General features: G+C 33.8%; 1 protein-coding gene across 1 annotated transcript in view; it reads left to right on the forward strand.

Annotated features, from left to right (window-relative positions):
- Positions 1-15,208, forward strand: part of LOC127848988 (delta-like protein A) — a 189,831-nt gene that overhangs the window by 56,050 nt on the left and 118,573 nt on the right. The window contains exon 5 of the mRNA XM_052381716.1: positions 9,050-9,194. Coding sequence (XP_052237676.1) covers positions 9,050-9,194 — 145 coding nt within the window. The remainder of the gene's footprint in view (positions 1-9,049; positions 9,195-15,208) is intronic.

A 15,208-nucleotide genomic window follows, 5' to 3' on the forward strand; every position in this document is an offset into this window, starting at 1 on the left:
AATCAAACATTTAATGAGAAGTAGCATGGCAGATCTTTGGCAATTTTGTCTCAGCAGCAAAAAAACAGTACATGCACAATTGATTTTCAACCAACATTTTGCGCAGGTGTATGATTGCTTGGTTGGATCTCTGTTGGTAACGTTGTTAAAAAATGTAGGTAAATAGGTATAATTTAAGAAAAAAATCTTGTGAATATTTTGTATAGCAAAATCGTCATAAAGCGTACTTAGAAGATGTATTCTTACAATATCTCCACTTTCTTAAAATCTAGTTCCTGTTCGTTGAAAACACGTTCACAAGAGAATGGTTTGCTTATATGGTTATGGTGAAACTTTCATTTGTCTTCAATCAATTATGAGACATGCTCTGAACAATTTGTTCTTATGATATCTGATCAACATTCGAACATGATTCTGGTCCGATGAAGAACATGGCCGCAAGGGTGCGGTTCAGTTTTCCATACATGGTTATAGTGAAACCTTGTGTACACTTTAGGAATCTTACTTTTGTCTAATCGCATGAAACTGGCTCAGATCAATCGTTCAAATAATGTCTGGTCTGCGTTCAAACATGGTCTTTGAAAAGCATTACTGCAGGAGGAACTGAACTTTTTTGTCGTTTTTTAATAATGCCAATAACGCAAATTGTTTAAGACGATTAATTTATTTCAGTCTAGTTTTGTGGGGTCTAAGAGGTGCGCCAAAGTGCCTTTGTGTTGTATAACACAGTTTATTATAACCAAATCTTGAAATCTTAAGGCCTTTAGATCTCAAAAGCCTTGATCTCAAGTCAACTAACTGTGCTCAATCTTGAACAAAATACAAAACAAAAAACTGTAAAACGTTCCGTTTTTTCATTATAACATTATCAATTCATTTAATGATCTAATCTACTGTTTTAACACAAAACAGAATACAGTCGAAACTGACCTAACGGCCACCTGAAATTTACGGTCACTTGCAAATAACGGTCAGTCTGGAATCCCCCCGACGAAAAACAATCTTTATTACACTTGAAAATAACGGCCAACTGTCCATAACGGCCAACGGCCACCATATTCCACTCCGAAATAAACGTTTGAACTGAAATCAATGGTCACGCGTCAGTCGTATCGAGTCGCGAAAATTAAAAACACAGCACATCATTTGTCCGTCTATTTTGCGGTTAAAGCGTCTGATAGCGGTAATTTCCTTTGCTATAATAATAGCGGCCGCTGCGATAAACAAATAATTAGGTGTTGAGAAGGTTTGTTTTCCGGGGATAATTGTGGGGTAACTTCAAAAGAAAATATGTCAGCGTATGTGACACGTTTAAAGTAATTATCGCTAATTAAATGACCGCTAATAAGTACTCAGCACTTCCACCATCCAGCACCGTCTGCTCGGTCAGCGAAACGAGTCAGTAGATCGATCACTTAAATAACGTTGCTTTGTCTAAGAATAACCAGGTAATGCTTGACTCCATCATGAAATTTCAAGACGAACTCTTTGCGCATCTGGTCAAGTGTACTAGTATTCATAGAAGATTAGCGAGTTTTTTTAGCGTGGAGTGAATTGGTTTGATTGTTGCGAGTGATAATGGTTGTGTGTGTGTTAAAGTTTTTTTGCGTGATAAGTTATCTTGTTTTTTTGTGCGTGACGTGCTAGGTCTTTTGTTATAAGTAATAAATGAATGTTTGTATTTTGAATGAGGTTGTTGAATGAAAATACTGTTGGTGTGATGTTTGCGAACGAACAAATTTTTATCATTTTTTTGCGTCTTTTTGTTTGAATAAGAACGGTACAGTAAGACCGTACTATCGGTTTATGACAGCGAATCCGCTTTTTAAACTTGTACGGACGTGACGTAAATGGCACGTGACAAGCTTTATTTACTGAATAAACGAGATGCACAAGTAAACAATTTTACTAGCGTTGATAACGTCATTGCTTTAGTTTAACAATATGACATTAAATAAATCTATAAGATATTATTCTATATTATTCAATGTAAGTAAATTATGTTATTATGCTTAGTAAACGGCAATGAGCATTTGTTTTACACTGTATGCAAACGACTGGGTGGGGTAACGACTTAGCAATACTACCAACTGACCAACCATCTTTAAATTGTGATCCGAAATCAACGGTCACCTGTGGACAACGGTCACTTTGGTCATTTCCCTTGACTGACTGTGAATTTTTAAAATTGTAATCAGAAAAAAAAAGTTGCTTTGCTTGATGTTATAATTTCTTTTAGGATATTGACAATCCAGCCAGTCAATAAAACTCCAATCGTGTCTTGATGTCCACAATAACCGATCACAGAGTATATATGTATGCTGAGACAGCTTTCAGTTAACGCGATGTGTTAAATTGTATTGTGCTATGTTGCAAGCATGCACTGAAGGTATGTTTGGCAACAACTGTGAGCAGACGTGTGGTTACTGCAATGTGGGTCAATGGCCAGTGTAAGTAGGGTTGCAAGCCTGGATATAGTGGGCCTCTCTGCATTGGGGAACATTTTTCAGAAGTAGAAATTAGCAACACTTTGGATAAACGGTGCTTAATGCATTTGCGGAACGTGTCATCCCATATAAGCTTGTGCAGTCCGAACTATCAACATCGGGGCATAAGAGTAGTACACTTTTAATTGGAATAGTATTGTTTAAAAGATATGAGTTTAAAACTCTCTGAATGCGTGTATTACAAATATTTTGCATATATGTTTCATAAAAAAACAAGACGTGACACCGGACATCGACCTATACATAAGTCAAACATGAGCCAATTTTGTAACAGAGGGATAGCTTTAGACCTATTAAAATACAATTATTCGACTGGTATTTATTTGCATCAGTTATTTTACACAAAACGTGTAGATGGAGTGAACGTTTGTTGCACGAGCATTTCATGTTTCGTGTGAATTACTTATTCATCATTTATTGTCAATTAGTCTTTTTTGCAGTAGTGAGTTGTACGTAGGTTCAATTGCTTAAGTAAAGCGATAAATGTAATAACGTGAACTATGTAATGTCCCTTCTAGGTCTGAACAGTTTGATAATGTCATAGGAATAATGTAACTGCATAAACACAATCAGGAGAGCGTTGTAGACAACTCGATACTTGGCTGCAAAAACAGAAGACAAAACATAATAAACAACATGGCCATTGTTTTATTATTAGAATTTCACATTTATAAGTTGTGCTTTATTCAACGCAAATAATCGGTTGCATGTATCATATTAAGTATACAGGTCTAACTTAACGCAAATGAATTTCATACATTACATTAAGAGTAGATTAAGATTAAGAATTAAGTGGATTAACAATTGACAATGAAAACGTTTTGTGTAATAAAATAATAAACGGTTAAACATCTAAGTAAGTTAATAATTCTTCTAAAAATGAAAATAAAAAAATATGCTGAGCATCAATCAAGACGAAGCGAAATTGACTTTTGCGCATACAGTCCTTAGATTGTTTTCCTCGGTTATGCATTGCCAAGTATAGCTGATATAAGTGGCACAGCATAAATGAAATACGGAAGCGGGAATGTTGCGATGCTCTTTAGACGGTGTAAAACACACTTACATTAAGGTGAATTTGAACGCTGTCTCGACTATGTGTGAAATGAAATCTATAGGGATTCAATCGTCTTTCCTCTTCGAATAAAAACACTTTTTGTAAGTTCTACTGCGACATACAAAAAAAAGAACAATCAAATACAGGAGTATCCTTCGTATTTAAAATAGCAGACGCATTATTGAGCGGCATAAACATTTAAACTAACAACAAGATGAAACCTCACTGGTCAGACGTTTGTTATTTGGTGTTTAACATCGTGTGGGTGTCTTTTACAAAGTGTATTAAAGTATGTATCAGCGTTAAACGCAGAAAGGTGGACGGAGGCTTAATAATTACCGTTCTATTACACTATTAAGTTTCACCCCAAGCTCTTAACTACAATTTTACAAACATGCATAGAAAAGTTCTATACGGAAATTAACAGTATTTCGGATGCGCAATTTCGATTTCGTTCAGGGCACCTTATTTGTATTGTTCACTCTTTTATTCAGAAATAAATAAAGAAAACAATGTATCGACGACACATACGTGGACATGATGAAATATTTTAATTATCGTTATATAGTTGAACTTTGCGAAGTGTGGAGTATACCAAGCCAAAGGAATTAAAAGGAGATCACAATGATAACATTTTCTAAAGAAGAACGTATTAAATTATTTGTTTTCCGGAAAGAATGTGTTCTTATCAGGAGGTCAATATCGAATGCTGTTCACAATATGAATACGATACGCTCAATAGTTCTGTTCCGCGTGTTTGATTGTTGGCTTGCTTCATTGTGTGTGTTTGTTTTTAACTAAATAATCATAATAATCAGAGAGCATGCTTTAAGCGTGCGCTACTTGGAAAGTCCAAACCGCATAATACTGTATACGTATAAGCTTCAATTCATTGAAGCACTTCCTTAAATACGTAGATGTTGAAATAAAATTGTTATAATGTTTCAACATTTATTATACGATGTTTGCTATGTATTATTTTTGCAGAATGATTAATATGGCCTTTGTTCGACGATCAATGTCCTCCATTTATTTAAACCGAAAAAAAAAGTAACATCTTTATTTAGTTAAAATACGACTATTGTTGTAACCACTTCCAGTTTCTATGTAATTTAGTATGTGAACTTATTATTGTATGACCAATTCTGTTTCACGTCGCATTTTGATATGTTTATTACTCCCTGATTAAGACTAACGATACAAAATGAACAATGCGTTACATATTCAATGTATGTACTGTTTTGAACTTTATTTTTGTAATCTTATGTGACACCACAGGGAATATATGTTTGTTATTTGAGAAGTAACGTTCGTTGTTCAAATCATGCCACTGGCGTCCAAATTTGCCACGCTTAAGGAATAACTTATTAATTAGGACTATATTTTATAATTTCTTTTAAGGTTGTTAAAATCATGCGCCTGTGGTCAAAACTGATGAATGTTAATGCATTTACCGAGAATGTCCGGCTGACAATAGTCACATCGTTTTTAATTGTGTACCGGACGATCTTGACATTTGGTTCGTCATCATATCGACCTAACGTCCGGTCTTTCAGTTTGAAGCCAACCACTCCTTGGAAAATTTCCTCGAAAGCATCATTCAACTTCTGTAAATTGCCTCGACTATAAAGAGAATCTATAGTGAGTTGTCCACTCTTTGCTGTTTAATAAAACTAAATTTCATTTCAAGTCTCGCATTTGAATAGTTTGACGTGTAATTAACACTTGCTGCAAAAGGATGGCCCTTTTATCATATGTTCATGAAGAAACTTAATTGCATATATGATTGTGTAAATGCATGTATTTTTTTCTTCAGAACTTATCGAAATATAAATAGGCTCCGAGAATGCATTTATTAAGCATCTTTTATGCGGAAAGATTGTTCAATGGCATAGACGGGGCCGTGTGTATACATTGACATTTCCGCAGAGACAAACACCTTCATATCTTTGCGTTGACACGCCAATGCGATTTCACATTATGTCAGTGGACGTTTCCGTAGGACTATAAGTTAATGACTCCATGTTTTACCATGCTTTTATGTATAACTCTTAGCTTAATACGTTTCCTTACATCCCAATAAAATAAGCGTATTTATCGACTACATATTTAGTTTCCAATCGCAAGACGTTGTGTTAATTAAATGTCGTGCATAACATACAAATGCATCACGACAATACATATTGTAAATGATTAATAAAAATATTATTAATATTTGGGTAACACAAGACTATTGAAAAGGCTCGTATGTCAATACCGTTCAGAAATCATTTAATAAATGAATATATACACAATTTTAACTTTTGTTACACCTATGTATATCTCTATTGTTTTTGTTGAATCGGTATTAAATCAAAGTGGATGTCATTAAGCCTCTAAGCTTCAGGCTGATTGAAATGCTCTTGTTTCCGTTTCCTGATTCGCTAATGTACGATAATGTACGTGGTATGGTATTGGCACATTTTGTGCTGAAAGTTTCACATTTTTTTCCTTGAGATTACACGATATTATAAATTATTCAAGAAGCTCAGATAGACGATCAGTTACAATTCTTAATACTTTGCTTTTCAAATGCACTTTCACCAAAGGTTACCGCCATAGACCTCATCATCGCTTGCTGTCAACCTTCCAATATTTGTAATGACACTACATACCTTTACACCAAGAGAAAATCGTCTATAAATGCTTACTTCTGATATGAACTGGGGTTTAATCATGTATTGAATATTGAGCAACTGTCTTTAATACAAAATAGTGAGTGTTTATAAGAATGTTTATTATGCTGTTTCATGAGTTTCATATGCATTTAGTGAAATGTGTTTACTTATTTTTGTCTTTAAAAAGTTGTATCTGTATAAAAATAACAATAGTTACTGCGATTGGATAAACAAAATGTTACGTAGAATATGTGTATGAATCTTAGCATTCACAGATCCAACAGAATATTTATCAAAACCATATGTGTTACTTGCAACTTTGGCCATTTCATGACTTACTTATTTCTTGTCAAGTGGACTGAATACAATATGTTCGGAGGCTCATAGCTACTTTGGTTATCGACGTTATATTAATTTATGATTTGTACTGCCTTTGGAAAATAAACGACCGCTTATCTAGCAATTGAATAGTAGTATCCATGCTATAGTTAAATTATTGGCAAAAACCGTTACGTGTAAACAGTTCAGGGCCATATTTCAAAAATCCGCTTTGGGATCATTGTTAACTATATTTTGTCGAAGTTTTCGTTTTGTGAACGGAATAACGGTCACCTATGGACTGGTCGATATACAAAAATACCTAATTTCGGTCATTAGACTCAGGCTAGTTCAAAATCTTAAAACGACAACGTCTACTACATTTTACCGTAATAAGTAATACATAAATTTATAATCTTAACGTTTGAATTAAAATCCTGAAAATTGAGTTATGTTAATTGTAAAATTAACACTGTTCTTTAAAGTTAATAAAAGCTATATATTTAGATATTTCAATGCAAAATTCTATTTATTTAATAATTTTAACGAGTAGTGTACCATAGCACATACATAAACGTAGACAAAGTCCAATTCTGATTTCTTTACTTTTTATTTCTGCTTAATAACACAACACAACGTTTTCAAAATGTTTGTCAAATACAAGATAAATGCGAAGCCCGCAACGGGCCCAGCCCGCGACAGCAAGCAATACTACACCTTTTATGTTCGTGTGCTTACGTAAGACTGTTTATTAATATAGATATAAACAACGAAACCTTTGATAATTGTTACGTGAACAATTCTGATGGGCTGTGTACAGTCACGTGTCTGTGATGAATGCAAAGGACACATAACGAATAAATACGGACTTGACCGAATGTTGACACGTAAGGTAAACAAACATTCGTGTCCGGTAATAATTGATGTTAACTAACCCGAGGCTATTCATATGTTGATTCAGGTGGCCGCCTATCCAAGACCGCATGAAATCTGGTACAAAGTTCGACTATCATATTAATCCAACAATGCCCCAAATGTGCGTTCTGTGTGCGTTATGTCACAGTAGTGTCATTGAAATCTGTCCGTAACAAAAGATTAATATTCTGTATTATTAGACCTCACTTTTATTCACAATGCTTTACTCCCATAGACCATCGTGACATAGAAATACTCTCAGATCCAGCGGGAAAAAAATTACTGTCCAAACAATATTGTCGCCCGCTCAAAAAATACTGTCGCCCGCTTCCTTAGCAATCAAGATCGGAATGGAAAAACATATGCTGTCCCATTCGCGCATGCGCAGTACGCAGTTTTGCATTTCCGTTGTAAACAGACGACCAAATCCGTCAATCATTGCTTAAATTAAGAACAATTATTGAATATTAAAATTGTTCTCGTTTTATATAAATTGTTCATGTTTGAATAGTTTTTCGGTATAATGAAATAAATATTACATGTCTGACAGCTTTGTCAACTTTCGGAAAAATATTTCCTCAAGTTGACAAATTTACTGTCACCCTGTCAGACATGCAATATGTATATGCTGTCGACTTATGTAGACTACACTATCGTTGTTTATAAACTTGGTATCGAATTGTACAAAACGCGTAAAGATAACAAAATCGTATAGATATTATTATAATAAGTGTTGTATGTGCGTGTGCGTGCAAATTCGTAAATATTTGGTTGAAATAAAAATTGATTCACATTTTCAAAGCGATGTGCTTTGGTAGAGCGTTGTGTAGAAATACCCGTATGCAACAAAACGTCATAACGTATAGACAATTTTTAAACACTTCGGTAATCTCATATTAATTTAAATAATCGACTATTATTGCCCAAGAAGAATAATAATCACAAGCAAAATAGCTGGTCGATTACTATTTGACGCGATTAAATAATCGTTCGATGCATTATTCATTGAACCCTCTGGTATGTTCAATACAATTGTACATACAGCGGGTTTCCTCTTACGACGTTTGTTAACATTTTTTCCAAAGTTGAAGGCCAATTACATGTATTGGATTTTAGTCGTTTTGATATGTTGCTACTTACGTGCTTTCTCAGCGTCCGCAATCAATTTTTGTTTTCACTCAATAAACCCTCCAGCCCCGGCAATAGGTTTCAAATCAGTATGCTTACATATATGTATTATCCCCCACGATCTTATAATGTAACCATGTATTGTGACCAACATATTGTAAATGAAGAAACCAACAACCATACAGCGTTGTGAGTCCTTTATAAAACAGACGGTATGGTATCAAGCAGTCGATTATGGGAACGGTTTCTTATACTTCAACTTCCTCACAAACTCATTTGTCCCTTTGTCAGCTTGTTATAAATTTCATTATCTTTAGTTTTTGCAAAATGAGAAACATAGATCATGTACCATTGACAGGTACTAGTCAAGCATGAGAGAAATTATTTTACCTATTTATCAAAATGATCGGTTGAAAGGCACTTTTTTGATTGTGTATTTAATGCTTTTCGTTCCTATAACAATGCAGAGGCGTCAACATCTCAAGCGCCGGAATTACAATCAACTGTCTCGTCTACTACGGAATCGTGGACATCTGTGTACATCGGCGTCGGGGTTGGCTTCTTTGTGTTGGTTGTCATCAATGTAGCAGTTATTGTCATCATAGCAAAGAAGTAAGCTTGAACATTACTTGTAAATATAACACATATGTTCAATGTGTAATAATAGATTAATATAGATAATATATTGAAGGAAACATAGATTTACTGTATATGATTGCACTTTATACATCCGATGCAATTCAATTATAATCCATAATGTGATGTACGACACAACATGCATGATTATTCGAGAAGGCGTTTATTACACAGGCATTAAAGGGGTCTTTTCACAGATTTTGGCATTTTTTAACTTCTTCATTAAATGCTTTATATTGATAAATGTAAACCTTTGGATCGTTAAAGCTCAAGTAAAAAATCAAGAATAAAATTAAAAAAAGGAAAAGAACATTGCCCGGAGCAGGTTTCGAACCAGTGACCCCTGGAGTCCTGCCAGAGTCCTGAAGTAAAAACGCTTTAGCCTACTGAGCTATTCCGCCGAGTACACATACTTGAAGTATTTTATACCTTATATAAGCAATCTTCGTAGTTTCACAAAATTTAACGACAAAAACAGAACTCTCCAAATTATTCAATCGTTTCGCGTTGCAACGCTTTATAATTTTTAGGTTTTAAAATCGTCAAACGATGCATATAATGGCTATATTAGACCATGGTAAATGATCAGTATTACTGTTTCCTCACAAATATCATAACTAAAACGAAAATTTGCGAATCTGAAACAACTTTTTTCAATTTTGTCAATTTACCAAAGCGTGAAAAGATCCCTTTAAACATTCGAATTGTGTATGTTCTTAAAAATTAGAGTGTCTGATTGCATTTGCTTATCTTGAAGTAGGTATGGTTTGAAAGTTGTCAACTTGTATTTCCATAACTGCTGATTCATCTTCGCGTACTTATCGGATCCAATTAACTTCTTAAGATCTTTCAAAAGGTGCAGTTGTTGTCTCTCCTACATATGTGAATCACTTGTCCCGGTAACTATGTATATTTTACAATTTATTAGTATATCTGAAGTAAACTTTGTTTCTCATATCGTTACCAGCTGCATAATTGAAATCCCATGTGTGAACAGATTGCATAAATGTGCGTTCTTCACAACCAGCTCCTATTCGGTCCCTAGGACACTTGCCTGTTGTGTTTCTTAATTTCACTTATACTTCAGTTACTTGCAGCCTCTTCTGAGTACTACTAGTAATCGACGGTGTGGGAACATAATATCATGTGATCACAGGTGTCAATTGTCGGCTGTTGTTTAATGAACATGTAGCCGAGTTTGGTGGGGGTACTTGTGAGAATCATTCTCCAGCTGCAATGATACGATTCCTAGTAAAGGTTTATGTGCCATTCTGTTCACATGACGTACATGTCAGATCTGAGGCTTTCGATTCGTATGGACGTCACTATATCAAGGGAGGCGGAAAACTACAACGGGCGAGGCATGGTCAGGGGTGATAACCCCAAAAAAAGGGTTAGGGTAAGGGTTAGGTTTAGGGGTCGGGTTAGGGTTAGGGTTGGGTTTAGGCTAACCCAAACCCTAACCCGACCCCTAACACTAACCCAAACCCTAACCCTAACCCTCTAACCCCCCCCCTTTGCGCAATACCATACAATGGCTCGCCCGTTGTAGTTTTCCGCCTCCCCTATATCAATGACTTGTACTTATTCATTAAAGTAGCGTGGCTCGAGCTCTATCCGTAAATTTGTATTATGTCCATATCATGCGTCCATATAAACAAAACAAAATTGTCGACTAAACTTTACGTTGGCAAGATGTTGTTTTTTGACAGCCTAAACTACTGTTTCAACAAGATCTCGTGTAGTTAGACGCGTTAATTATACCAAGGCTACAACCCATAACCGCCCCTGCAGTCTTTATAAAGTGACACTCGCCGAAAGACAAGGTGGTGTATCTAAAACGACGTCAATCATAATGATGACTTAAACAGTTGGTATATCCAAGTCAACTGGGCCACAAAGTAACTATAGGCATATAATTTCTAATCTGTCGGATAAAAAGCCTCCATGCTCAAAACAGCAATGTTTAATCGGGGATAAGGTTCATGTATCTATTTAGTCGCGTCTATGATATTTGAGGGAAGTCACATCACGTGATAAGGCAATTAATCTTCTATCTTGCCGCAATATATCCGCTATCTTCTGTTGTTCTTAGAGGCATCAGTCGTATCTGATGCCTTTGATTGCCTTAAAAGTTACACTAGGTTCGAATACTGCTCGTTATATATTTGGATATTCATTGTCATTTTGAATGTCCATTTATTTAAATAGCATATCGTCTGCTTCTTTCACTTTTTTGTGCACATGTTTCATTTCAAATATATGTATTTATTTAATCGTTTTTTTTCGTAAATTAATTGAATAATTAATTGATTGTTTATAAATTGCTAAATTAATTAATTCATAAGTTATTATTGTTTATTTATTTATTTATTCATTATTTATTTTTATTTATTTATTTGTTTAGTCATGAATGCATTTATTTATGCATTAATTAGTTAATTAATTAGTTAATTCATAAAGTAATTAATTAATTCATTCATTTATTCATTTATGCATAATTCATATATTTATGTATTTATTTATTTTTTTATCAATAATTCTATGATTTACCTTTAACTTTTGAAGACTCCGAAGAAGAAATACTCGCATGCCAAACACCTTTACTCCCCAGATAAATGAGGTGAGTTGCAACCCATTGGTAAACACACAGTAATTCATATCATATTGCATTAAAAGAACTTTAATGTTGACGATAGAAGATACATTGTAAACTTATTAACACACTAGTTATTTGGGAAAGACGAAAACAGTTATAGTAAGCTACTGTTCATTGATTATAGTCTTACTCCCTCGTTGCCTGCCGACCTTGTTGCTAGGTAAACGCTTAAATATTACATACATACATACATATGTTCAATTTTTTAAAATATCAATTTGGAACGTTGAAATGATCCGATTGACAGTTTTTTGTTCAAACCACCATTTGCTACAGACAGTGTGGTACTATAATGACCCCTTTACAAAGGTGACTTTTTCTTTGTAAAGTATGACGTATAAAAATGTATAGATATTTATAGATAAAATTGATTTGTGTTGCACGGATGAGTACACGAAAACCAAAGCTGTAGAAGATTTTCGCTTTAACAGTGTAGTCACGTCAATGTATTATTCAATGATCATTTCCAACTGATAGTTGTTAAATGTTAAAAAAAGCGCAATTAAAAATATTCAAATTTATTCAAAGATTGCAAATGCGATCATTTTATACTATTTTATTTGATTATTATTCATACAAAATTGTATTAAAACAAATGGTGCACACAGAAAAAGAAAAAATCCTCTTTATTTATATAAACTAGCATCGTGATGAACATGAGCCAGATTACATTTACCTTATAATGCAGGGGAGAGAGGATCAAACACTGGAAGCCCGTGGTCTCATGGAAAGCGTTTATGATCGCATAGCAGACCGTGATGTGCATTTGAGTGAGTATGAAAACTTAAAGATTGCCACAGAGACGAGTTTGTAGTCTAACTTCCCCCAAATACAGGCTGCCACTAGCAGCACGGATGACGTTACCTAAGACCAATAACTGCAAATCTGTCGTAAGACATATCAATACCACTGACAACGAAATACTAGCCGTTACGTAAAACGAGTGTCATTTGCAACATAACACCAGTGCCAACAGAGCTTTCAATGGGTATACATGTCCCGCTTTAAAAAAACAAGCGATTGTTCCTTCGCACAAAACATGAAGGGCATCAGATTGTTATATACACATGTATGCAACCTTGTCAAGTAGGAAGGAATAATTTATATTGTAAAAGATAAATAAAACAAAGGGTTTCTTATTTGCATTCGTATTCATAAATTATATATCACAAAAGCAATACCAAATACAAATTTTGAAGTGAAAACATGTTTAGATAATATGTTTTCGCTCAAACCGGTATCTGTTTATTGATGTTTGCGACCAATTGTTTGTGTGTGATTTTCCTTAATGTCCTTACATGATATTCTAACATTAAACTATTTCTCTGTCGCTTCATTTCGTGGTGTGCGTTCGGTTTATATTATGTTTATTCTTATGTACAATAACGCTGTACAATGTGCATGTATATTTCCGTATTTCTTATGGTTATCGCTATGCCATTCAGCAAAATACTCCAATTTCAAACGACGAGTTCAGAGTTAAGCCGTCACATTTTGAATTGCTGAATCCCTTCTATTGAAATAATGCGATTTTAGCGCACTAGTTTGCTGAAAAATGCAAAACAAATAAATGTTTACAACGTTTATTTTTATTAATGAAATCTTAAGTTAATTGACCGTTGGCTTAATATTCGTCGTCTGGAATGCGCTAGATGTTGGACAAAAGAGACAATATTATGGCAGTACAAATGAATTTGACCCTTGTTAATTCATTTTAAAACCGCATACCGTATCAAGTATACTTATTTCGATACAACTATAATTGTTAAATAACATGGATTATTATTGTTTGTTATTAACAATTTTTAGATTTTTTTTAGAAATATTGAGTTCAAGAATTTTGTTACAATTTTGAGTAAATTTGTCAAAAACTATTGTGATGTTCTCATACGTTTGAATTACCTTTTTTGCCGTTTCTTTAATTGTTTTAGCCTGCAAGTATGGTTTTATTTCATAATGATTGATGAACGGAAGTATAACGAAACCAAATATACTATGCTTATTCAAGTTATGAGTATTATTGTATGTATCTTTAAAGTAACATGATTGTTATTATTAACGTGTCAAATTTAAGATTGTAGATTTTGTTATAGATTACGCAAATTAAAGATATGGATGTGGTTGCTGCAATTCGTCAACTAGTTGTATGATCAATTGAATAATAACGTGAATACATGCCTGTGTACATATTTGGCTTAATCAATAATCAAATTCAGTCGTGTTTTAATATTACAAAATATTACTACTTACGAAGGAAAAGTTTGATTTTGCATGATATTAAATACATAGATTGCTTTGAGAATAGTCTAATAACGCTTTGTCTTTTTGACCTCATGTTATTGTTGCATTGGATGAATGCGTTACGCTATATTAAAAGTGTTAATATTTATATGCGTATATTGTCTTAAGAAAATGAGCTTGATATCATGTTTCTGTACTTCGATATTATTTAATCTAAACATCTATATAATGTAAATCATGCAATTCTTATATATTATTTTGATGAATGGACTGTGTAATTTACGCGCTTTGTATGCAAATATTTCTCTGTTACAGTTTCATTAAAAAGTATTCTGTATCGTGCTATATTGTATAGCTGGTATTTCCTAATATCTCTGAACATATGTTTCGATGGTATTTTACATTTATATAAATTAAGTGTAACAATAAATTATACTGTCTTTGTTATGTATAATTTAGGTATAAATTTACTGTATATTGAGAGAATCGATTTCGATATTTTTGGTTAATTAGGTAATTAGTCCATATCGAGCATATGTACGTGGATATAATTTATGAATTCAATGAATGTATATCTAGCGTAAGTATTTAGATGTTTTCTTTATGTAAATCAATGTACATATTTGATGGCTCAATTTTCCTGAGATGAATCAACTATTGAATACATATATTTGGATTTTGTTCAGTTTTAGTTTGTATACAGAAATAAAATTATATTGTGAACATGTATTTTGATTTTTTAGATAACATAACTGTATAACTTTCACCCGTATATTGTTGGTTCTGAGATAAATAGAGAATACTAGGTTAGCGTTGAATACAGAGAAGTTTATGTTGCGAGGCTAAGAACGCCGGAAGCGCGAGCCTTGGCGAGCGCTTTCGGTGTTCGAGCCGAGCAACATAAACTTCTCTGTATTCAACGCTAATCCTAGTATTCTATTTATCCCATTTGATTTTTTCAACGTGACGTTTGACATAAATAGATCTAATAACCTTAACAATAATTTTAATTCCGTCATTAAAGCGCTTAAAATCTAACAAATGTAACCATGCGTAGTGATATACATGTATTTGTTCTGGTACGCGAAAT

The sequence above is a fragment of the Dreissena polymorpha genome, chromosome 10 (genome assembly GCF_020536995.1).
Source record: "Dreissena polymorpha isolate Duluth1 chromosome 10, UMN_Dpol_1.0, whole genome shotgun sequence".
Taxonomy (NCBI): domain Eukaryota; kingdom Metazoa; phylum Mollusca; class Bivalvia; order Myida; family Dreissenidae; genus Dreissena; species Dreissena polymorpha.